The 25,642-nt window shown below is 38.9% G+C and overlaps 1 protein-coding gene across 3 annotated transcripts; it reads left to right on the forward strand.

Moving 5' to 3' along the window:
* The first annotated feature begins 618 nt into the window (after window positions 1-618).
* zgc:172136 (uncharacterized protein LOC566376 homolog) lies at window positions 619-22,864 on the forward strand. Of its 3 annotated transcripts, none has more exons than XM_041790268.1 (14): window positions 619-762; window positions 7,384-7,552; window positions 7,709-7,799; window positions 13,396-13,475; window positions 13,671-13,747; window positions 13,895-14,090; window positions 14,218-14,373; window positions 16,332-16,397; window positions 16,844-16,912; window positions 17,016-17,190; window positions 20,634-20,918; window positions 21,110-21,241; window positions 21,360-21,430; window positions 21,515-22,864. In XM_041790268.1, the coding sequence occupies exons 2-14, from the start codon at window positions 7,475-7,477 to the stop codon at window positions 21,803-21,805; spliced, it is 1,767 nt and encodes a 588-aa protein (XP_041646202.1). In that variant the 5' UTR covers window positions 619-762; window positions 7,384-7,474; the 3' UTR covers window positions 21,806-22,864. The 3 variants fall into 3 exon arrangements, with proteins under 3 accessions (XP_041646202.1, XP_041646203.1, XP_041646204.1); XM_041790269.1 differs by having other exon boundaries at window positions 21,381-21,430; XM_041790270.1 differs by lacking the exon at window positions 21,360-21,430 and having other exon boundaries at window positions 21,515-21,715.
* The last annotated feature ends 2,778 nt before the right edge of the window (window positions 22,865-25,642 follow it).

A 25,642-nucleotide genomic window follows, 5' to 3' on the forward strand; every position in this document is an offset into this window, starting at 1 on the left:
TACTATCATCTGCTTGATAATACATTAACAAAGGAAAGTTAACTCTACAGATCCGTGAAACAAAATGACGAATCAGCGTGTTCTGTGCATTATTTCTCCACCGCGAGCACCCACAAAGAAAGAAAAATGCTCTGTTAGAAATCACAATATTTACTATGTTCCGCTTGAGCTGTGCGCGCCCTGGCGTGAATGAAACTCCTGGCTGAACTGCTTGGCACAATTTCAACAATATAAGAATTTTAAATGACACTTGATATGCAAATAACCATAACGCATTTCCAGGAAAGCGCCCCGATGGTCTTAATCGCTGACAGGAAAAATCCAGGATCCAAACAACTTTGGTCGGTTCTCAGTCTAATTAGCAATGGATCACTTAATCAGTGCAAAGGGAGGGGGATTTCTTTAACGTCTGAATAGACCCATTTCTATAAGAATACTGCTTGAGAGATCAACATTTTTCTACATATTTAATATATGTACATGGGATATAAATGTGTTTTTAGTGAACATGTCTTGAAAGCAGTCAGACTTTTCACTAAAATAATTTAACACCCCCCCCGATTATCAGAAATGGTATGGACCAATCATTCGGTCTCCGCCGTAGTTGAAGAAGTTACAACACGCAACGGGGAGGGGGAGAAACCATCGGTGCCTCTTCTGTCATGGTTTTACGAGCCTAAGCAAAGAAATTTGAGTGGCTGAACAAAGTTTGAGAAGACCTGTGACCGAAATTAAATCTTAATTATCATGGTTGATGTTATGGTAAGTAATTTACTGCCTCAAATCAAGCTGAGTAGACGGAGTTAGTGATGCACTTGTTGCATTAGCATAAAGTTACGGTGGTATCATTCCATCAGAGAGGGCACTCATTTTAACGTAGGGAAAAAGTTAACCGTTACCGTCATGAAGAGCACAAAAACGCCGTTTTAAACGGTTTTGCACTTTATATCGTCTCCTGCTTTGTTTCTGAGATATTTTTTCATTAATATATGTAGTTATTGTTTGAGAATTAGGACTAAGAATACAAAAAATGATGACTATGCAGCATTACTTGCATGGTAAGCAGCACTGGTTACCAAGTGGGGTATCATACGGCTTTGGTAAGTTATGTTTAACTTCTGGGGCACACAATGAAATTGCTGTGCAAATTTTTTTGTCAAGAGAAGATATGTTCATTTGTTTCGTATATTTTTCAAATTTTATTGTCTCTCGGTGTTTCTTCATAGTTGTGTGAGTGTGTTCACATCATTCTATTCAATTTAATACAACTAGGGCGGTTGTTCTTGCTATATACAACTTTGAATCCTCATCATTACATAGCATTTTATGTATTAATGTCGAAGAATCTTGCATTTTAATTCTTACACATAGGTATTATGTTTTGTTTTGATTTTATTACTTAGATAATGTTTTTATGCCAAACATAATATACAGTGAGATTAATATGGAGTTTCGTATACTTTGTACTACTGCATTTAGTAGTTTTAAGAATATGTTTGTACACACAACCCACCAATCAATTGTCAGAACTGATTGGATACTGCTGAATTGTTAAACCAAGAAATTGTACAAAATGAAGAGCTGTTCCTATCCCTTGTGGTATTGACCCTTGTTAAACTTTTTTTTTTTTTTTTCAAAAATAAGTTTTATTATGGTTTAATCCAGAGGTTCTTTACTGGTGGGTTGGGACCCAAAAGTGGGTCGCAGAGCTGTTTTCATTGGGTACCAGTGGTGTGCCTCGGGAAAAAATATGGCAAAAAGTCTGATGAACAGGAGCTCTAAGCAGACATACATGCATATATTTTATTTTATTCTGTTTCCTTGTGATATTGAGTAAATTTGGGTTGTTTTCTTGAGACCTCTGATTGGCTTTTTCAACATGCTTGTTTTGCTTCGTCTCTCTAATCATACTTTTTTTTCCCATTTAATGTGCAAACTGTAATTTTCCACAAATTGAATTTGAGATGTGTAACATTTTTCAGAAGAAATGAGTTCTGATTTTTCAGTCAAGAGGTGGTGGTGGGTTGCACAGCTAGATCCCCTGAAAACCACTGATTTAATCAATAATTTGGATTGTTTTAAAACTGTATTTGTCCCCGATACTGTAGTTTTGCTTGATTTCAGGGCCAACTCGTTGAAAATAAACCCCCTGACTCAATTGTGCCTAATATGGCTGTGAGTCAGACCTATGAAAAGATCTGCTCCCCCATAGCTGAAAAGCTGGGTTACACTGTTGTTTTCAGGAGGAATGAGTCAGGGTAATAGTGTTTCCTTGTTCATTCAGATACCCCCTCATTCTTTTATGGTTTTAGTCGGCAGTGAGGAGGAGACTCCCATCTGCACAGTGCAGAAGGGATGTTGTTTTTCCATCAGCCAGCAGTGTGCTCAGAAGTAGGGATTATGACAGTCTTGGAGGGGAATTAAGACATACAGATGGCTGCTCTCATGTGATGCCAGGTTTCACCCTGTTCAGCATCAAGGGGGATGTCTGAAAACTGCAGCCAACGCTGTTATTGTTAAGTAAACTCAGTAGCAAAGACTGTTGGAGTTTATATAGTGGTAGCTGGTTGTACTGTGGATTTTTTTTTTGTTCTTCTCTTATTCCTAAGTTATTCTGTATACTCATTTATTTACACCGGTGTGTCTTTGTCAGCTCTGACGTATCTTGATTTGTCTGGGCCATGTTTCTTTTTGGTTCCACACAAGGTTTGCAGCTACTTGAGGTTGACATCCAAACACTGCCGACCACTAAGTAGTCAGAGAGTATTGTCACGAGGAGCGTTATGAGTGGAGTGGGGCATTCACCACAGGCGTCAGAGCCCTCTTGTAATCAACTTCATACAGCTGTATGACTTCCCATACTTCCCTGAACTTGTCAGTAGTATTTTGTGCTGGTTTCTGGAAGAAAACTTGTCTCTTTGCTGTAAAAAAGCCACAGACTGAGACCCAGGTACACTATCACCTTGATGTATTCCACTGTTGTTGTGTTACCTGCCAGGGCAGTTTCATGATGACAACCCACCTAAGTGTGGGAAACTGTTATAGAAAACAAAGTGCTTGGTACGAAAATGGAGTAGAGTCAAGCTGGGTCCACAAATTTGCCATCGGTCATGTATGCAGATGTTTTGGACATATACAAGGATAAAATACAAATGATGAAATTACAGTATATAGCACATGTAGTCAGAAGTTTAACAAAACTTGTTCTCAATTCTTAGAGGTAAATATTAAAGTTGTTTCATTTCAAAGTATGAAAATTAGGGATTCACCATATTATCAGCATGATTTATCTGCATGTATCGGCTTGAAAAGTTAGTTATCTGTATCAACAGATACTAAAATTTCTGCCAACATAAACAAATGATATTTACAGCTGATCAGCTGTAAGATCAACAAATATGTTGGTAAAGTTTTAGGCTGAACCAACAGACCCAAGGCCCTGTCCACATGGAGACAAATTCAGGAGTATACGCAAAAGATTTTTTGTCGTATTGGCGTTTCATCCACACAGAAACGTTTTTTTTGGGTGACTGTAAACGATACTTTTTGAAAACGGGTCCCAGAGTGCACAAACCCATAAATGACTACCATTTCATCTCTGTGTGGACGCATAGCCTACACCATATGTTCTTAAATCCAACGCAGAGAACAACCAGAAGGGCAACTGGAAGTTTGTGTCAGTTTTCTGTGATCTTCTTCTCTCTTTTGGTGCATTTCCGTGGCAGCAATACATTGCCATGTACAGGCTTGGCATATGCACTACAGCGTTTTCAGTTGTTTTCTCTGGTTCCGAACTTTTTCAAAACGAAACGGCAATATTTTGTTTTCGTCTCTGTGTGGACCGGGCCTATGTCAGCCGAAACCTTTTTTTTGGTCATCCTCATCCCATAAACTTAAAGGATATTTTAATGACTATAACTTCAGGTGTGAATTATATTTAGATAACAATATTGTTATCGGCTAAATTGATTAATTAAATTTAGCATATTCAATATTGGAAAAAAAAATCCAGAATCTCACATTCCTAAAAATGGCATTCATAGTCAGGACTAGGGATGCACCGATTGCAATTTTCTGGCCGATCACCAATCACCGATCTTTAACAAGCCTGACCTGCCAATTCCGATTTTGGCCGATAACGATTTATTTTTTTTTTTTAATAACTGACAGCGTACACCTTCAATGTTCCAATCTTATTTTATTGAAAAACATTGAACAATACCCGTGAAACAATACAAAATTGTTGTTTTAACTGCACATGAGGTAGTTCTCTCAAATATGAATGAAAAGTTTAGAGCATTGCTGTCCAAACTACTAAACTTTATCAGTTCCTTTAGTCTTTAATTTTTCACATTTTAGTAGGCAGAGGTAGATATGAAACTGATCTTATCCACCAATCTTATCTAAGTATTGGCCGACCACCGATCACCCAAAATTAAGAAAATCGGCGCCGATTCTCATTTTAGCCCATCAATCGGTGCATCCCTAGTCAGGACAAACATTTAAAAAATCCCCACGGTGATCAAGCATCTCCTTTGAATCTGTGTCTACTTTCAAGTTCATATATACCCACATCAGTTGATTATAAACTGCTAAACTGCTTACACAACCTTTCAATAGACCATTTTATTTTGATATAATCAAACGTTAATTTACACGTCATGAGTGTTGTATTATATGAATACAGAAGAAATACTTTACAGTACATTAACTAACCCAATTTTTTTGGCAGCTGAACGCTTATTAAATTCACACATGAGGTTTAATTTGTAAAAGCAGTAAAAGACTCAAGAGGTAAACCTAGATTAGAAAGTGTTATCTAAGAATTAAGCTACAGTATTTGCAGAAAATAGTCTTTGTAAAGCATGGTCAAAGAACAAACCGAACAGAGTGTAGTCACTGTCAGTATAATTAGTCTGCGTCATAAGCAAGTCAGATGTTAAAGCTACTGGAATTTCTGGTTTTTGAAGTCTGTTTGCCTTTACACACAACTGTGAGCGAGGCTGTGTTTGAACATGTCCAAAAATCATACGTGGTAATATGAATGGTTTTCTCTATGAGCCAAGAACACTCACTTTTGTAGTTCCCACAACTTGGCACCACCTTTTCTGGACCAATCTTTATGGGATTCTTTTTTTCTCAATGGAAAGCCCTGTTGTATCTGTTGCCTTTGATCAGATGATACGTTTTCTCCAGAAATTGAATTGCTAAGAAGTCAGGTGCAGAAGAAAAACAAAAGATGTAAGCAGTGCCCAAAGAAAGAGCAGTTTGTGGTTTGTGTGTTCTTGGTTTAAAGATCTGTTCAGTTTTTTACTTTGAGGAGATTGGCCCAAGACCGCTTCAAGACAGAACTTTTTTTTTTCTCTGCCTGGTGTATTTTTATCTTCTCTTTTACTGATTATAGTCCAGAGCTGGATTTAAAGGGATCAGAGTCGGCGCGAGGCAGTAATTAACCTGATTAATTGATTCTGAGACTTTAATCAGATGAGCTCCGTACCAGTTGGGGCTCTGGGTCAAGATAGTGGGGTAAGCTTCAGAGCTTTTAGTTGCCAGTTTACCATCCCTGTTTGCCAAGCCCATTTATTTTTCTCTGTTGAGCAGACTGCAGTAATAAAATTCCTTGTTATACTTTTGTGTTGCTGCAGTTACCGTAGGAATATCAAAGGCACGCTCGAGGATTATCTGATTGATTGCTCCAAGTTAAGGGCTATTATTTGGATTAGAGTTCAGTAAGCCCATTGAATTTGCCTAACTATTTCTCGGCTTTTTAATTATAGGCAATGCTAGTGTTGGCTGAATATTTTGGTCAAAATGCTTTGAAGGTAGACCAATTTCTGTCATTTATTTCAGCATGTTTTTCATTGTTTTGGACAATAATTCTCATGGTTAGACATGTGGCTATTTGGCCTCCTCAGCTGGTTTGATCTCGGCTTTGGGATAATTTGAAAAGATCTGACCTACAAAACTCTGTACTGTTTCAGATTGATAATCATGCACCACTGTCACACTGATAAAAATGAAAGGGCTGTGCTGGTGGAGAGTGTAACGTGAGTGAAAGCCAGTATGTCAGAAGATGGTGCTTTCCTCCAGCATTCTGGCTTTGTTCTTCTTTTTCCTCTTGTAGCAAAGGTGTACCATGTACCATCCAAAAACTCCAGTCCACAAATGTTTATCTGTATCATTTAGGACATAATGGTATTAGCTTTAGTGTTTACTTTGGATATTTGGCAGTGAATTTAAGCTGAATTTTAGAATAAAACTAACCGAGACTGTTTGTTTTGAGGTAAAGATGTTTGTTGATTTCCAATAAAATCAAGTAACAAGTAACGGTCACAGCACAATAACTATTTAGAATTATATAGCCTTCAAAATAACTTTGGATACTTTTTTTGTCTTCATTTTTAACAGTAATTATCAACAGGACACACTTGTTCCAGCCCACTCTTTGTGAACGCATTCACATCAGAGCTGTTTGATCCACTTTAAATAAACTCTGGTCCGTTTCCTGGATAGTCCGGTTCGTTTGGAGTGGTGTGAAGGCTCATACGAACTCTGGTGTGGACCAAACAAGTGGACTCTGATCCGCTTATAAATGGGGATCTTGGTTCACTCAAACGAACCCTGGGGCAGTTCCTTTGAGGTGTAAAAATACAGCAGACCAACTTGTGAACCAAAGGCATAAGGTGGCACAAAGCGTAAAAATTTATATGGATTTATATAATGTGATTTAATACACTCAAATACATGTCAGTACCTCACTCGGCATCTCTGTAGCCGTAGCAACACATCGTAGTCTCTCGTTCACATGTTGGCTTGCCTTTTTCTTCGGTACTGATTAATTCATCTCATGTTAAGAATGACATGCTCGATAGCTTGCTGCTTCACTGTCTGCTCATAACGACCCCCCCCCCCCCACGGCTTTTCTGTGTCACTGCTGTGCTCGTGTCCCTCTCTCTACCTGGATTGCCCATCACTGTGTCCTGGATGCTATCTGTCTCAATCTGCTCTGCGTCTCTCTTATTCACTCTGCTGTATTGTTCTGCTCTTCTGTTCTGTTGTTCACTGAAGTTAGGCCTCAGACATCTTGGGAAAGGTTTGACAGGTAGACCTGGCATCCCAAAGCACTCCTTCCTCTATGGTAGCTTGCACTACCCATCATGCCCCAACCAAAGAACTTCCACTCATCCTTGTGTGAAAAGTCCGAACAACCAACTAAAAACACAAATATCAACATTACACAAGAGAAAAAAGAAAGACATGCAAAGTCAGGATCTTTACAAACTGTTGAACCGTTTCAAATTCTTGTATGATTTTTTTCATCATTCACAATAAACCATTATTGTTCATGACTATTTTAACCTCTTATCTTGCTCTTTTTTTCAGATACAGTATGGATGAACTGCAAGGAAAAGACAAAAAGTGACACATCAAAGACTAAAAGTTTTTCAGAGTGTAGTTACCACAGACATTCATCATGTCTAACAACATAAAGCAGGAGAGAACCATTTGTGTTCTGCTTCCCAACAAAGACCAGCTGGACGTCACTGTCGGGGTGGGTGTTTTAATATATCTGATTAATTGTCTCGCTGTCCTCATGACAGGCTGCTTAAAGTTCTATTTCACTACAACATTTTGGCTACAGTGCAGTTTTTCCCACCTTGTGGATGCATATTAAATACATACTTCTTTGTCTTTTCACCTGCTCTAGCCAAAATCCACAGGTCAGGATGTTTTTAACCGTGTGGCTGAACTTCTTGGAATCAAAGAGCTGCACTTCTTTGGCCTCACAGTGGTGAAAGGTAAGTTCACTCCTCACTGACCCCTCACATCTGAACATGAAAAGGCTGCTTACACCAGAGCATACAACAGGGCTTTCAAAAAACTTTAATCAGATCCATATAAAGTCTTGTTTTTTGTTCTGCAAAGATTTTAGATGGCAATTTGACAGGGACATTTCTGAATACTTTATCAAATCTACACTATTTAGATTTACATTTGGACACCTCAAGAGGACAATTCATTTGCAGCTCACCCACGTCCACATCACATAACCCACATTCAACAGTTACATGTCAACACTGATAGATCAACAAGCAGAGGTTGGTGAAGGGCCATAAGATGAGTTACATAAGATATAATACACAAATAACCATGAGTAGACAAAAAGACAGTGAAGTCCCAGGAGTTAAAGATGTTAGTTAAAATGACCATTCACTGAGCCCAGTAACCTGATAGCGGAAGAAATCCATGATTTTGATTTTTACTCAGAGGTATGTGGTAAGGCAACCTGGCGGCCCCATCAGAGGCAACCATGTCTCAGTAAGTAGAGTTGGTCATCTCGCGGTAGGAGGGTCTTTTGTTCAATCCCCTGCAGTCACGTTGTGTCCTTGGGCAAGACACTTAACCCCAATTTGCGCCCACTGTTGTGTTGGTGGTGTGTAAATTTGTAAGGAATGCCTATGAATGTGATTTGCAAATACCAATGGCCAATTTTCCATAGCAACCTCTGCCATCAGTGTGTGAATGTTGTGTGAAGGAAGGAAAGAAAACTGTTGATGCTCAGCCAGCTGGTCACTGACTGTGCCAAACTTTTAGGTGAAACCGGGAACTTGAAGTTACACAGTGGAGGGTAACTGCCATGGTGGTGGAATGACTGCTGCATCCGATGATATAGCAATGGAGGAGTGGGCCACAAGAGATTTTGTTGTCTTAGACCCCTGTGGTTCCTCCTCAGGTCTCCTCCAATGAGACTGAAATGTGTCTTGTTCACACCTTGGTGTAAAGCGCTGCAAAGGCTATTGGGAAGATGAGTCCCCATGTCGTTAATGGTTTACTAAGCCGTCTACATTGTCATGTAGGCCAAGGCTTTGTTTCCAACATGGCTAATCACAACAGCACCATAAGTAAATTCCACCGTCAGGGGGTGTCGATCAGAACAATAACAAAATTTGATGGGTAGAGACCAGCGCTACTCAGCTCCACCCATCTCCGCTGTTTTGAGTTTAGGATTCTGTAAACTAAATGTGGACCCCATAAAGTGTATTTACTGAACAGTAAACCATCATTTTGGTATCATTGGTGAAATTTTCAAGCGAGAGAAAAGCTGTTGATAGCACAAACCATGGAAGGCACTTTTAACAGCTGTCTCCCTCAATGTGAGAAATTATTCAATAAAACCAGAATTTTGTTTTATTGCTTAGTAAATGCGCCTTATAGAATGCTGTTTTCCGTAATAAAAGTATGGTTGAATGATATTGTAATACAGACATTGCAATAGTATTTCTTTCCATTTTACTCATTTTATTCTAAAATGAAATTAACCAAATAAATTTTATGACATGTGTGCATTCATTAGTTTAAATTAAAAATTATGTTTTTCTTGTATTCTTGGGTCTTTAAGTCATTGTCAGATTTCAAATATCACAGTGTACAGCCCTCTGACATTAACGCATTCACAAACATACAAGCTAGCGTCCACCTGAAGCACCATGCTGGTGTTGCCTTTCTGTGATGGCAGCAGCGTCACCTGAACAGACATGCAGGAGACCCATAGACTCTGCCTGCACAGTGATCAATTCCCTGGCTTCTGATGGGGATTTCAGGCAGAACTAAAGGTCACATATTTTACCCCTTTAAGACAAGTTTATATTGTTCCCAGAGGTCCCCTAAACATGCCTGTGAAGTTTGTGTCTGTCCTCTGTCTCAGCCATGGACTGTAGAAGGAATTGGAAAAAGCCTGTGTGACATTAGCCATCTGCTTACAATAGACTGAATCAAACTGCTTTTGAAGCCAATCCGTGGCGGGCTCCATATTGAAAACGCTATCTTAACTGCACTTTGTATCAACTTAACGGCTCGCCCACTAGGCTTGACTTCCTGTCAGCTAGCTGGCTAGCATTCTGGTTGACAGAAACGTAGCTTCTGCCTGTAGAGTTATCTGTTAATCAAATGAGATGCACCAATCAGTGCAGAATGAGGTTTTTCCTAGATATAATCTTAACAATTGTGATACAAAAAAATTAATTCCCCGTGCAGTGAGCGCACATGAAGACATAAGCTAATGAGACACATTTTGTTCTTTGAACCAGGCTGTAAACCAGTTTATTTCTTGTGTTAAAATATGTTTTTTTAACATGGCTTGGTTTCAGCCATGTTCAGAATGAGCTGTTTCTGTGTCTGTGGCTTTAAGTGTTACTGAGCTGTCTGACTCCGCCCCTGACCACGCCCCTCTCAGGAAATGGATGTGGCTCTCCTGATCCGCAGCTGAGAAGAGGTTCAGGAGAGGAGGGCTGAACTTTTTTCCAAGCGGGGAGGGCCAACCGAACCTGGGGTTGGGGTTAACTCCCCACATGACATCATGAGGGGCAAATCTGAAAATGGCTTGTTTCAGCACATGGGAAGGGACTGGATTTTTCTGGTACTTAAGTGGATTGTGGACAGGCCAGGGGTACATATTTTTGTTAGAAAAGCCTGAAAAAGTGATTTTTGCATAATATGTCCCCTGTAAATGCAGGTTATTCACTAAAATGAGGAAACAGAGTTTACATCCAACAATACAGAAATGAAAGCTTTACTTGAGGTGCTTGAGGTTACTTGACTAACATTGCACATCCTTGCAATATAGTAGTCAGCTCTAATGAAATGTGTCTTCATTTCAGAAGAAGATATAAGCTGCTGAGGTTAGTGTATTTAGCAGCCTGAAATGCAGCCTTATAGGAGTGAGGTTGGGTTATTGAACTCTCAGTCCATCATAGAGGAACGGAGAATAATTGCCATCCATCACAAGTAATCGTCACACCCAACCCATCACCACACCAACTAACAAATTCAAGTAAAGCAGAACCATGATAGGACTCTGGACTTTGAAGCAGAGCTAGGTGGCAAGTTTCATCAGAAAACTTAACAAGAAATCTGTTCTCCTGATAAGTCCTCCAGCTGTCAGTGTACATGATGAAAAGCAGAGTTGGCAAAACCCTTAGGTGAGCCTGTGCTTAATGTAACATTGTGGAAAATACTCTTCTCCTATTGGCTGTTTCACTGAAACTTAAACAGTTTAATTCCTCCATTCCAGTCTGCATAGCTAAACAGTGTAATCCACTTTAGCCTACGAGCAAAGTTCTGAACTTTCTTTTTCTAATTTATATGTTCCTGCTCTTTTTCTTTGGTGCAAATATGTTAAAATGCCTTGGTAATCTTGTGTGGCTCACCACTTGAACAAGCAGCCTTTTGTTTTTGTGGTGTTGGTTCAGCGATCACTTAGGGCCTGGATTCCTGCAATATTAACTTCATTAAGCCTGGAATGCACCCTTGCATTCCTCCTCTTCACTGAGGGGAGGGATGGATTGATGATGGGAAGAGGAGGAAGGGCGCTGAGGGAAAAGAAGTATAGCTTGTCATGACACAGGCTGCCTTCCTCAATTCTTACTCAGTCGCCACAATGAAGGATGAAGGCTGAAGGAGTAGGACTGAGTCAGAGTTGAAATTAAAAAAGCTGAAAGGAGGGATGGATGTTTGACCAAATGTGTTGTGAAACACCCCAATGAGAATGATTTAGCTACACTGGACAGATAAGGTTGATCAAACAGAAAATGCCCATGTCATGACTCATAGGACCAGGCTGAGAGTGGTACAGCATCCAGTTTCTCATTACATTGTGCAAACAGCTTTTTTAGACTGCTGGAAAGGAAATTAAAATTTCATTTTGATTAAAATGGTTTATCTTGTATTTTAATCTGCAGATTTTCAGCGATTTGTTATGTAAAATATGTTGCATGTTTGGCAAGTATTGCTTCATGATTTAATTTCCTTTATGATTAATTGACTCATTTCTTTTATAAACTCAACTTCAGTGAAAAAAACAAGACAAGGATACAGTAGGGTGTGAGGATGACTTGATACCTCTAAAAACTTGTCAGGAAGCACTAGCTTTTCTTGCTAGCTGTTTCATTTTCACTGTCTTACCTCTGGAGTCAATCAGTGATAATTTCTGGAGTCAGGGGTCTGAAATATCCTCTTAAATGATGCAAACACACTCAATCTGCTGCCAAGTGTTAGACGCAAAATATTACATTCAGCAATATCAACTAGAGCAAAATCTCTAGCCTCGCATATGTGAAACATTGTACATAATATTAAGAAGTTTTTGAGATTTCTAGTGACTTCCGTACAACTTACTGTCTTTATTTTTTATTTTTTTTTACTTAGGACAAGTTAAAGAAAGATATCAGTGTCATGTCAAATGATATTTTGCCTGCACAGAGTATAAACTAATGTTGACCAGTGTTGGTAATGAAGTCCATCCTGCAGGCTACTGGATGTTCTTATTATTTTTAAGACTCCAACAATGACCGTCTTCCTACTCTGCATCTACCACATTGTTCAGAGAACATATGCTGTATGGATACTGTGTTTTTTGAAGAAACGGGAGACGTCTGACTTTGAAGTGGTTGTCATGCTTGTCTTTTCATCTTTCCTCTTCTTGGCAGATTTTCAAACCAACTTCATACACACTGCCACCTACTGTATTAAACTGCATACATACATAGGTGTGCTCCGGCACAGAACATTTCACTAACGCAAAAGCAGGCCAGTTGGGGAGAAGAGAAGTGGGTGCCATCATTCCCAGGAACAGTACAAAACAATCACACCTAATGTGACAACACCCTTGATATACCAAATCTCAGAACTTATCTGCTATCATTGGTCAAGTGTATAGACTAAAACGTTTTTACTAGAGGAACGTTTAGCTTGTCAGGGCTTGTGGAGCAAAAAAATAATTGCATTTTTCACAATCCCACTTACAACTTATGAGGTGATTATAAAGTTGGAGTCTGGCTTTGAGGTTCAAAGACAGATTGTTAGCTTTACTTGCATACAAACAAATGCACATGTTCACTAACTAAAGCTTAATTGTCTTCAGATAAGTGTTGATGAAAGAAAGGTTTGTAATATGATTAATTCCTGCCTTCACCCCATACAGACTGCTTTCCTATGAACAGTGAACACATCTTTTTCTCCAAAGTTGCCTTCCAAATGTTTAATTTTTTCTAATCAAAGTTTTGCAGGATACATAAAAAGCAAAATATTAAGACAGAGAATGTTTGCAGTTGAAAATAGATCCTCCCCTTTTAATATTTTATAGGAATCGTAAGCCAACATAGCTCCTGTGCAGTGTTTGCTCAACAAAGCAATGCTACAACTTTTATTAGAAAGTGGATATAAACGTTAGCGTGTTGTCATTAGCTTCCTCTTAGCCTCATTCACAAATGGTAGAACAAGGACTTTTTCTTTTACGCTAATGAATCCCATTGTTTGGCAAATTTCACGCTTGGGTTCATTATGGTTTTGTTTGCTCCTAACTGCTGCTTGTTTCCTGATTGTCTCTCTCCTATCCAGACAATGAGCACATCTTTTTAGACATGGAGGAGAAACTGACCAAGTACTTTCCCAAGGAGAGCAGGCAAGACACGGGAAAGGTGAGTCAGCCTGTGGAGAAGAGTGAAACATTGTGATTTTATAAATTAGGAGCACTTTGCTTGATGTGACCCCTTTTGAACTATTGTATGCATGAGTTAATTGGCACAGTTCAGTGGCCTACATGCCTCATCTTTTCATGACAAAAAGATGCTAACACACAGGCCTTTTTCTAACATGTCTCTTTCTGCACACAGGGATCACAGCGGAGACTCTTACCACTTGTGCTCTGCCTTAAAGTGCAGTACTACATAGAAAATGGCCGACTTCTATGGTATGTCCATCCACACTTCTTCCTAATTAGAGCCCAAGCTTTCTTTCTGCTTTTCTTTTTCTTTAAGTCCATCTTTGTTCTCCTATTTGACACAGTTTTTTGTTTTCCTCCCTTCAACCCTCACCTTTTTCTTTTGTGTGTTACCAGTGAACGAAAGGCACGGCATCTCTACTACTCTGACCTGCGGGAGAGGGTGCTTCGCTCTGAATGTCGTCAGCAGGAGGAGGTGTACTTCCAGCTGGCAGGTTACGCCCTGCAGGCTGACCTCGGTGACCACCCGCTGCCCAGGGAAGACATGGAGACTACTCCTTACTTTGAACCCAAGGAGTACTTTCCGCCCTGGGTAAATACACAACACTTAATGCTCACTCTAGTGTAAAGCTGAATACATTTGACCTGAATAAACAATTATATTCTGAGCTTTTTGTACTTTCTGCCTAAAAGACGTCTGTTCTATATTCTTCCTGTAGATAATAGCAAAGCGTGGAGTAGACTATCTCCTCTGCCATGGGCCCAAAGTGCATCAGGAGCTGTGGGGCATGTCTTCTCGCGATGCCACCCTCCTCTTCATCAGGGAGTCATGTCGACTAGAGGATGTACCAGTCACATTTTACAGACTGCAGAAGGTAACAAGTCAGTTTAGCATTTCTAGTCTTATTATTGGAAATACTTGATTTTAATGTAGTCACAATTTTCAATACTGCAACACTGTATGGTACCACTTGCCTTAAATAATTAAATGTTCACTATTTTTAGATTTTATAGCAGCAAAAAAGTTATTAAAAAAACTATGTTGACTCCTGTTGGCAGCTTTAATCCACTAGTAAGTACACATGTTTCATTAAGTCCCTTTATCATGTCATTAAAATTTGTGTTAGTGTCAATGTCTGTTGCAGACAGAGTGCCCAGGACAGCTGCCTGGTTTTCTCTCAGTCCCAATATGCAGACTTTTGACATTGTGCAAAACAAAATCCCCAAAAATAATCTTTAAAAAAGTTGTTTTTCAAATAAAACCTAATTTATTTTTGCCTTTCCTTTCTTACTATTAAAAGTAAGGATTAATATGCAGATTAATATCATGCTTTCATACTTGGCCTGTTTTCACTTCGGGTGAGTGGTCATACGTGAGTTCAACCCTCGACAGCCTACATACTACTTTATTTCCATTTACTACTTTTGAAAACTGTCGTACCGCGGTCTTCCTATTACACGCTAACAGCTTAGCCACCACTGAGCTTCTCGTATTTACATGTGGTGAAGTGTCAGACAGGAAGGCAGCGCCTATTAACTGAAGCTACTGCAGCCTCTTGTGGCAGGAGGCTCATTACAGTTTAAAAGAGCATTCTAGACAGGGATTTCAATCCCGTGTTCATAAAAAAAATTGACAGGTAATTAGTTTTACTGACTAGTAAATCCCGCACTGGCTAGTTTGATAAACAATTTTAACTGTTTTACCGCACGCATCCCTAATGAAAAGTATATCAAATTTAGGGATGTGTTAATTTACCTTTTCTAACGTGCAGGTTTGAAATCAGACGTTACTAAATTAAGCTCTTTTGGGTGTCCAGGATGTCATTTCTGTTACTATGGTATCAAAACGGGTATCAGCATTATTTGAAACTCCCTGGTACTATATCGAAATTCAAAATGCTGCTTTGGTCACAGCTCTACTAGCTGTTTCTACAAAACCTCCTGCAGAATCTTCTTACAGCTTAAGTGATATCTAAATCTGCAAAGCTGCTTTAATTGATGGAAAGAAAGTTAAAGCTAGTAAAATGTAAGTATTTTCGCTTCAGTTTGTCACATAAGGTAGTATATGCCTTTATTTGGGTTTACTGCATGGGAGGAGAAAAGGTATTTGAGGATATAAAGGAGAATTGTAATGACCTTTATTTTTATTTTATTTACTCTATCATAAAATTTCACAACGAAACAGCCTTCCCATGAATTCAGATATCATCAACAGCATACTTACTAAAAACAAGAAATGCTTGCTCCAATCTTATTAATTTAATGAAAATGTGAATTGATTAATAAAAATTTAATTCATTGTAAGGTCATTTTGAAATAAAATGGTACTTTTGTGTCTATTTAATAGGACTGCAGTGAAGCAGAGAGATTAGTCTATCAAACATTGCAGTACAACATTTCTGGTACTAAATTTGCCTGACGTTGGCCTGATAAATGTGCAAAACATGTTTGCATCTTTGCAAGTTTGACGATGTACAGAAGTTTGCTGCTTAAAGCTATGCCAGGCGTTTATCTGTCCTCAGACCAAAATACTTTCCTCTCCAAAATAAATACGTCTCGTCTGGTTTTGTTTGAGCTCTGCTGGACAAATAACTATGGGGCAATTATATAACTTGGTATCTTTTCCAATTTATTGTCCTCCCCTTTTTCGAAATCACTCATCCACTGAGTGAAATTTTGAAAGCTGGCCCAATCCATTGCGTAATACACTCCCACTTTTAATTTGTTGTTAGCAGCAGCCATGCGTTTCTAGGCGAGGGGCTCAGCTGTAGAAAAGCTGTCTTATCTGAACTGCTCAGATGCCTCTCTGACATCTCATCATTCATTTGTGCAGGACAAAAAGGAAGAGAGAGGAACGGCTCTGCTGGGTCTGACCCTGCGTGGAATGCAGGTTTATCAGGTGCGTGCATGTGTGAGTGTGTTATTAATGCACAGCATATACGTCAACACATACGTGCTCAGGAGGGAATCTGCGTTTACTCAGAGGTTCAGTCTTTGTATCTGCACTGCTATAAAACCTCTGACTAGACGTGTGAGGAATGTGTGGGATTGCCACCAGCAGCGGTGCATGAGGAGATAGGAGCCGTCCACCCTGCCTGTCAGTTGTTTGATCTGTCCATCAGGGGGCCATCTGGGGGGAATTAGGGCTCCAGGCCTGGCTGATTAAAGAGCCAACGGACCGTGAGATATCTCGAGAAGCCCTTGGCCTCTTTGCCAAGTCCAGATGGCTCCTGTTAATAGACAAGACAACTGATTATTGATCACTAATTTTAGGATAGAAGCAAGTAGATTACAAATAATGAAGTCTCTTCCTTTTCTAATATATATGTGTGTTTTTAATGATAGGAGGTGAACAACATACGACAGCTGCTGTATGACTTCCCCTGGTCAAACGTGGGACGTCTTACCTTCCTGGTATGCTCATTTCTATTCTCCCTTAGGATTAGAAAAGGTTGTAATTATTTAATGGGCATTAGCTATGTGTACTTCACTGTTTCCAATATGTTGTTCTATTCAGGGTAAGAAATTTGAGATCCAGCCAGATGGTTTGCCTTCAGCCAGGAAGCTGGTGTACTTCACTGGGTCATCTTTTCGCTCCCGCCACCTCCTCCTGCACCTGAGTAGCAGCCACCGCGTCTACCTCAGCCTCCAGCCTGCCCTCAAACACCTACGCCAGCTGGAGGAGACTGAAGGTACAAGAGAGACATGCAAAGACAGAAATAGTACCTCTGTTGATAACAGTTTGGCACAAGTGTATAATTTAGCAGTAGTTTTCTTCTGCACCAAAATTTTTCATATGTATATATATATATTGATATACAGTACATATATACAGTTGAAACCAGAAGTTTACATACACTAAATAAAAAGGCACATAAACTTTTTTTTCTCACTGTCTAACATTAATTAGATTAAACTTTTCCTGTTTTTGGTCAGTTAGGATTACCAAAATTATTTCTATTTGCTAAATGCCAGAATAATGAGAAAATGATTTTTTTAGACAATTTTTATTACTTTCTTCAAAGTCAGAAGTTTACATACATTAAGATTACTATGCCTTTAAACAATTTGGGAAAGCCCAGATGATGCTGTCATGTCTTTGGAAGCCTCTGATAGGTTTATTGACAACATTTGAGTTAATTAGAGGCATACCTGTGGATGTATTTTAATGCACACCTGAAACACACTGCTTCTTTGTGTAACATCATGGGAAAATCAAAAGAAATCAGCCAAGATATCAGGAAGACAATTGTGGACTTCCACAAGTCTGGTTCATCCTTGGGTGCAATTACCAGATGCCTGAAGGTGCCACGTTCATCTGTTCAAACAATTATACGCAAGTATAAACACCATGGGAATGTCCAGCCATCATACCGCTCAGGAAGGAGACGGGTTCTGTGTCCCAGAGATGAACGTGCTTTGGTCCAAAAAGTGCATCTCAACCCAAGAACAAAAGCAAAAGACCTTGTGAAGATGCTGGCTGAAGCTGGTAAGAGTGTGTCATTATCAACAGTCAAACGAGTCCTGTACCGACATGGGCTGAAAGGCCACTCTCCCAGGAAGAAGCCATTACTCCAAAAGAAACATAAAAAAGCCAGATTATAGTTTGCAAATGCACACAGGTACAAAGACCTTAATTTTTGGAGACATGTTCTGTGGTCTGACGAAACTAAAATTGAACTTTTTGGCCATAATGACCATCGTTACATTTGGAGAAAAAAGGGGGAAGCTTGCAAGCCTGAGAACACCATCCCAACTGTGAAACATGGGGGTGGCAGCATCATGTTGTGGGGTTGTTTTGCTGCAGGAGGGACTGGTGCACTTCACAAAATAGATGGCATCATGAGGAAAGAACATTATGTGGAAATACTGAAGCAACATCTCAAGACATCAGCCAGGAAGTTAAAGCTTGGGTGCAAATGGGTTTTCCAAATGGACAATGACCCTAAGCATACTGCCAAACTGGTTCCAAAGTGGCTTAAGGATAACAAAGTCAATGTTTTGGAGAGGCCATCACAAAGCCCTGATCTCAATCCCATTGAAAATTTATGGGCAGAGCTGAAAAGGCATGTGCGAGCAAGGTGGCCTACAAACTTGGCTCAGTTACACCAGTTCTGCCAGGAGGAATGGGCCAAAATTCCTGTAAACTATTGTGAGAAGCTTGTGGAAGCATATCCAAAACATTTGGCCCAAGTCATACAGTTTAAAGGCAATGCTATCAAATGCTAATAAAATGTATGTAAACTTCTGACTCTCGAGAAAATAATAAAAAATTGTCTAAAAAATGATCTCTCTCATTATTCTGGCATTTAGCAAATAGAAATAATTTTGGTAATCCTAATTGACCAAAAACAGGAAAAGTTTAATCTGATTTAATGTTAGACGGTGAGAAAAAAAAGTTTATGTGCCTTTTTATTTAGTGTATGTAAACTTCTGGTTTCAACTGTAGATAAGGTTCCTTCAGTTATCCTGTATCTTTCTGAATAATTGACCTTTAACTAATTTTAATAACGTGAGAAAAGTGCAGTTTATATTTTAAACAAACTTGGTAAACGGTATCATTGAAGATAAAACAAAGTTGTACTTTATAATGCTTCTTGATTGAAATGTGTGTCAAAAAGGTGTGTGTGTATATATATATATATATATATAGGAGTTTAGGGTCATGATGAATCAGCGAAGGCTGACCGTACATTCGTCAATTTTCAGATCTTTAAAGATTCTGAAAACATGGGAGACACAGATGTAAGGGCAGTTCGAAGAGATTTTTCATCCTAGAATTCTCTGTGTGCACACCAGACGACTTGACTGAACCGTGAGACCGCACTTCCGCTGTTTTTAGTAAGCATCTAACAAGGTCTCACAGAAACGTACATGATCTAACATTTTTTCAGACGGAACAAAATGGGGGAAAAATTAAATCTGCAGCAGGCTGTCCTTGTATGCTTTACAGTTGCAGCAAAAATAGAAATATGAGGAAAAGTGTAGGGAGAAATACTGAGATGAAGGTAGAGTTGTGTTTTTGTTTTAAAGCCTTAAAACTACTTAACATGTGGTGGGTCATGCGACTTGATGTGTTTCCTCTCATTGGCTGTTTTGCATTTATATGAACAGTTAGGACCAATGTAACAAAACAAACAAATAGTTAGTCATACATATATCCCATGTAACTGTAGTGATAAAAACACATGCCAGTTCATATAATAGTTCACTAATTACCTTTCAGAGTTGCAAACACAGTCCAAATTTTCACTGTCTATCCAGTCAGTCTCTGTCGGAGGTATGGGCTGCATCCACCTTCTCATTAATGCTTTTTTGCTAGCTGCTAGTAATATCTTTATTAGGTATTTATCCTGTGCTGAAAAGTAAGCAGCGATGTTCCCCAGTTAAATGTTAAAAAAGAACCATCAGTCTCATCTCCAAAGATGTTTCTGATTGCTTGTCTTATTTCATGCCAGTAAGGACGGGGACACTACACTCTTCAGGAGAATGTACAGTCATGGGTGAAAGTATTGGCACCTCTGGATTTTTTCCAGAAAATACACCATTTCTCCCAGAAACTGTCGCAATTACAAATGTTTGTGGTATACACCTGTTTATTTCATTTATGTGCATTGGAACAACACAAAAAAACAGAAGAAAAAATCCAAAATTTACATAATTTTACATAAAACTCAAAAATGGGTCGGACAAATTGTTGGCACCCTCAACTTAATATTTGGTTGCACACCCTTGGGGAAAAATAACTAAAACCAATAGCTTCCTATAACCATCAACAAGCTTCTTACACATCTAAGCTGGAATTTTGGACCACTCTTCTTTTGCAAACTGCTCCAGGTCTCTCAGATTTGAAGGGTGCCTTCTTGCAACAGCAATGTTGAAACCTCTCCAAAGGTGTTCAGTGGGATTTAATGGTGTATTTTCTGAAAAATTCCAGGGGTGCCAATACGTCTGTCAATGACTGTATGTCCACTGTAGGATTCCATTACTAGACATTTTCTCTATTTGTAAGACATTGCACTTTTGCACATTTGAGTTGCCAAATGTTGAAGCTTGATAAAAACACCTTATGGTAAAGCTGTTGTATTGTTTTGCATATGTGGTCATAGTGGTTAATGTCTTTTCTTAATTTCAGAGAAAAAGCGTTACAGGGAGTCATACATCAGTGATGACCTGGACTTGGACCCCCCCGGCAGTGAGAGCAGCCCTGGTCTGTCCCGACGCTCCACCAGCAGCTCTGGAATCGAAGCTGATGCTCGACAACACAGCCTGTCCACCGAAATGACCTCGATGGAGGATGAAGGTCAGCATGGAGCAGAGAAGTGTTTCAGCTCTGCAACAAGCCGTGGCAGCTCCTGCACATCTGGGTTCGACACAGGCAGTAAGGCTCGAACGGAAGACGAGGGCTGGCAAGAGGAAGGTGAGGGGATTTTTATACTGAAGTGGAAAAAAGCACCAATTTAAGACAATGAATCAATCCCACAGCTCCCTCATCTATTTACATTCACAGTTCAAAGTAAAGATTGTGGTTTGTTTCCAATAACATAGTTTTATTTAGGGCAGTTATTTTAACTGTTGCAAATTGTTAATGCTCTGGAGTTTTTTTTCCAGAGATTGGGATTGATGTAGAAAGTCCAAAAGAGGTTCTTGTGGATGATCCTTATGAGATGTTCCAGTTGGCTGATATTCTTGAAGGAGTGTCTGTGGATTGTTCAGTACTTTCTCCCAAGACTCCATCACCAGGTATGAATAGGTTTTCAGTTGCATGCAATATATTGTTCAAAAATGTGTAATTTGTTTTCTAATCCAAATTTTGTTTTTAACCTTTGATTGTTGCTAAATTTGCTTACGGGCTTTACAGAAAACATATCGTGTCTCACAGACAGTGATGAAGATCTGGTTAAATTACATGACAAGGAGTTGTTAAAACAGGTTGGTTATCCATCTCCTTTTACTCATTTTGGATAACTCTGTTTCCTCTTCTGAACCTCTGTTCACCTTCCTTTTCCATTCTAGATCCAGATACCAAGGGCGCAAGTGTGCGTGGATCGTCACAGCCACAGCTTGGATGACGTACGTCTGGTTCCACCTCCAGCACCCCTTGGGACGACGCTGCCCCCTGATTCCTCCCACAGCTACACCTTCGGCCTTCCAGATGCCTCAGCAAACACGAAAGCCCCCGCCGATCACTGTCAATACCCCCTATTACACTGCCAAGCCAAACCTTCCTTTTACGGCCGCAGGTCGACCAACTGTCTGTCCCTGGACACAATAGGTGACGATCAGTTCCTGGAGTTCATACTTTGAACACATCCATGAATACCCCTGTGCTCTTACTTTATTCACAGTGCAACTTAACTCAAAGCACATGAATGTCTCAGTGTTTGTATTTGTGGCGTTGATAACGAGGGATGTGTGTTCTCCACATAGCAGAGACATTGTTTTAAAAGATGGAACCTCTCATTCCTCTCAGATAATTCATTAGTTAACAGAAATCTCATTCAGCAGCATTTAAATCACAAAAAGAGCATATTTATTAATGTTGTATATTATGTATATACTTTCTGCACTATTTTTTTACATTTCAAACACTCAGTGCTAATGCATTTCTAATCAACTTTTTTATTTTCTATTAAGTTCACACAATCATTTTCTTAAGTCTAAGTTTCATTATGAGAGTATCAAATTTTACAACCGGACATTTTAAAACCAAGCGGATTCTGAGGCCATGCGGTCATTGGACTTCATTTCCTCACCCTCAGCCTATTTTCCAATGTAAACATAGCAATTTCCTCTTTTTCTGCAGGATAATCTCAATAAGCTGCAGTGCTAATGTTTTTACCTTGTCCTCTTAATTTTTTATAATTGTGTTTTATAATGTACTTTATTTTTGTACAGTCTGCTCTGTCATGCCTTTCCTATTAGTCCGCCACAGTAATGTAGCCACTGATGTGGAAAATTGAACCTCTTTACAGCTGGTAATGCATTCATCCAAAGCTTCTCCATTCTATACTTGTCTCCTGCTGCCGTAATTACAACAGAGAAGTATTATTTGTAAAGCACTATTTCTGTAACCAGTGAGTGTGTAATGATTCTGCAGTACTTTAGTGTTATGTAACCCTCCCAAACAAAGAGCTCTTCTTTCTTTCCTCTTTTATTGGAATTTCACTGTTTTGTAAATGATAATTGGAATTCAAAAGAGCTGATGTTTTTTGTTAACTCACAGGGCAAGAGTGTCTCGAAAATGAAAAACTTTTATTAAGAGCCAATCATATATTTTTGCCTCCTATGTTAACTCAAAAGTGTACATTAATTTTTATCTGAAGAAATGTTTTTTATGATAGTGAAAATAAATTCTCAATTTCATGAATTGGAAGTTTGTTTGTTTTTCACCACTGGTCAATTTTCTAACATCTTATTTTATATATTTTCATACAAAGTGCAACTGAAATATATTTTATGTGAAAAAAATGGTAGAAGTGAGGAAAGGAAACACACCATTGATCTGGATTAATCACAGCTTTTTTTTAAATAGTTTAAGTATATTTTTATGTTTGTAGTTTTTTTTTTTAAGGTTTATTTTTGGCAGTTTTGTGCCTTTATTTGATAGAGGAGGATAGTGGGTAGAGTTGGAAACAGGGATGAGAGTTGGGGAGACACATGCGGTAAAGGGCCTCAGGCCAGATTCGAACCCAGGTCGTCCGCCTACATGGGGCGCGCCATAACCACTTGGCCACCTGCGCCCCATGTTTGTAGATTTTTAAAGGTTATTGTCAAGGTTTTATTTTTTAATTCTATGTACAGCACATTGAAAGTGCTGATCTGAGTCCTTATCAATACCACTATTGATTACAGTTTGGTGGAAAGACAAAATAAGGGCAAATATTTAGACTACAAGTGGTCTTAGCTGAGTCGTGCTTTTGTTAAAAAGCTATGATTCAGTCTGTCACATCTGTTGTATATCACTCAAATATAAACACATATTCACACTGTATTTATTGAAGTTTCTCATCAAAAACTACATTATCCCATTTTTATGTGACATTTGAACACATAACATACAGAATACAGTCGTTTTCACTGAGGTTACCTGAACGCATCATATTTTCTGTCTTCAGCTAGTAAATTTAGCTAATTAACTTCAATTTTGCCAATTCTACTGCTGATTTCTACTCTGGATTAATATTGTTAACAAACTGGACTTGCTCAAAGCTTTGGCGCACTTTTCAGCTTTTATCTGAGCAGGTGAAGAAGAAAACTGTCCTGAAGCAGCTGAAGAGAAGTGGTTTGACCATGGCTTGATACCATGTTGTTGTTAGCGTCTGTGCTAACATTAGCAAAGCTGTGTTTTACTTGAAGGTGGAACTTAAGACTCTGTGCTTCTGTGTAAAGACATTTCCTCACTGCAGCATGTACCCACTGCTTTGGTTTTATCTTCATTAACATTCTCCAGATTTTTAAAAAGAAAATTGCCATTAAGCAGACCTGGGTCCGTCTCCCCACTGCTCCATCACTGCTGGCTGTGTCTGACCCCCTCACCTCTTCACCCCTAGGCTCGTAAACATCGTAGACTATGGGAGCAAGTTGTGGTCAAACTTAGTCATATGAATGAATTCAGTTATTATTATTTTTTTTTTAATGCATTAAGGTTTCAGGATTAGTCACAAGCGTTAACATGTTAACTTCAACAGCCCTAAAATTAACCTATAACTCTTATTGATACCAAATCTCAGTACTTTCAAATGAAAATTACATACAAATTCCTGCCCACAAGAAAAATGTTTTTCATATAGGGCTTGGAAAAGGATCACTATTGCCACTTTCGTAAAATTGAAATTGAAGACATGATGCATCTTTTTAGTTTTGTCCAATGTTTTGGATGTCTCTGAAAAAGTGACTAGCCTTATATTCCCTATTATTAACAATGAGTCCTCAAGCAATAATCCTTGATGAATTAAAAAGTGGTTGTTCAAATGTTTTAAATACAGTTATTCTATTGGGTAAGAGATTTATTTTCAAGTTAAAGGAAAAAGAACGTCTGACAGTCCCAATTTTTCTCTTTTTTGAAACACTATTTTCAATTCCAGGGCATTATTTCAATTTGACAGGGAACAATAAGTGAATACGAAAGAAAATGGAGTACCAGGGGTGTAGCTAGGGATTTAGAGACCCCAGAAAGAATATTACACAGGGCCCCCCTTAACCAGCTAGCCAAGCAACAAATTTTGTGTTATTTTTATAAATATATCTGCATTTCAATGAATTTTTGAACCATAATTTCCTCATTTATGAACAAAATTTTACTATGGTTTACCCTTTCATCCCCAGGCCCTTTTTTAGAGTTCAAGCTTGAAATTGAGAAATACAACTGAGTATTTGTCTGCAACTCAAAATTCTGCATGAATAAGCTTGGCATCAATGTAAAGATAACTACAGATTTCAGCAGACGTGTAAAAATCCCTGTAGAAGGAAAAATAGGTGACCTGGACAGGGCGCTTTAAGGAGGTTAAAATCTCTTCATGAACTATCAGGGGACTAATGAAGGAGATGCAGGACTTTTCCAGGTTTTCACTAAAGAGGAGACAAACTAAGACCTGCTTTAAGAGAAGGAATGACTCTTGTTAGTGGATGAAGAGTTTGGTGTTTCACAGGAGGTCAGGATGGAGAATTTGCAAAAAAGGTGGAAATTTGGTGAAATGGGATGAAAATTGATATAAACTGGCAAAAAGAGGGTTAGCTGAAGCAGAAATAGTCAGAAACTGACAACGGACTTTTCAAATTGTGAAATGTGGCTTGAAAAGTGGTAAAAGGGGTTATTAGTGGCAATAATGGGTCAACAGAGCCAACAATAGGCAGAGTGGCAAGATTTGATTTACAAGTGGCAAAAAACAGGCAAAAGAAGTGGTAGAAATGGGTTTAAAACTGACAAAAAAATGGTTTTAGAGTTACAGAAATGTGTTAAAATTAGCAAAATTGGTGGAGCGGGTGATAAAAATGGGTTAGAATTAAGCAAAATTGGTGTAGAGTGGGAACACTCTAATTCAAAAATGTTCTTAGTTTTTTAAAGGCATCTGGAGACCCACTCTCAGTTTCTCGCGACCCCCAATGGGATCCCGATCCCAACGTTGAGAACCCCTGCTGCAA

The sequence above is a fragment of the Cheilinus undulatus genome, linkage group 6, assembly GCF_018320785.1.
Source record: "Cheilinus undulatus linkage group 6, ASM1832078v1, whole genome shotgun sequence".
Classification (NCBI taxonomy): Eukaryota; Metazoa; Chordata; class Actinopteri; order Labriformes; family Labridae; genus Cheilinus; species Cheilinus undulatus.

Bases quoted from the DNA above. Each gene is read 5' to 3' on its own strand.
- zgc:172136 (XM_041790268.1), top strand. From the start codon at position 7,475: ATGTCTAACAACATAAAGCAGGAGAGAACCATTTGTGTTCTGCTTCCC. The intron at 13,748-13,894 runs GTATGTCCATCC...GTGTGTTACCAG, and splicing joins GAAAATGGCCGACTTCTATG to TGAACGAAAGGCACGGCATC. The intron at 14,374-16,331 runs GTAACAAGTCAG...TCATTTGTGCAG, and splicing joins CATTTTACAGACTGCAGAAG to GACAAAAAGGAAGAGAGAGG.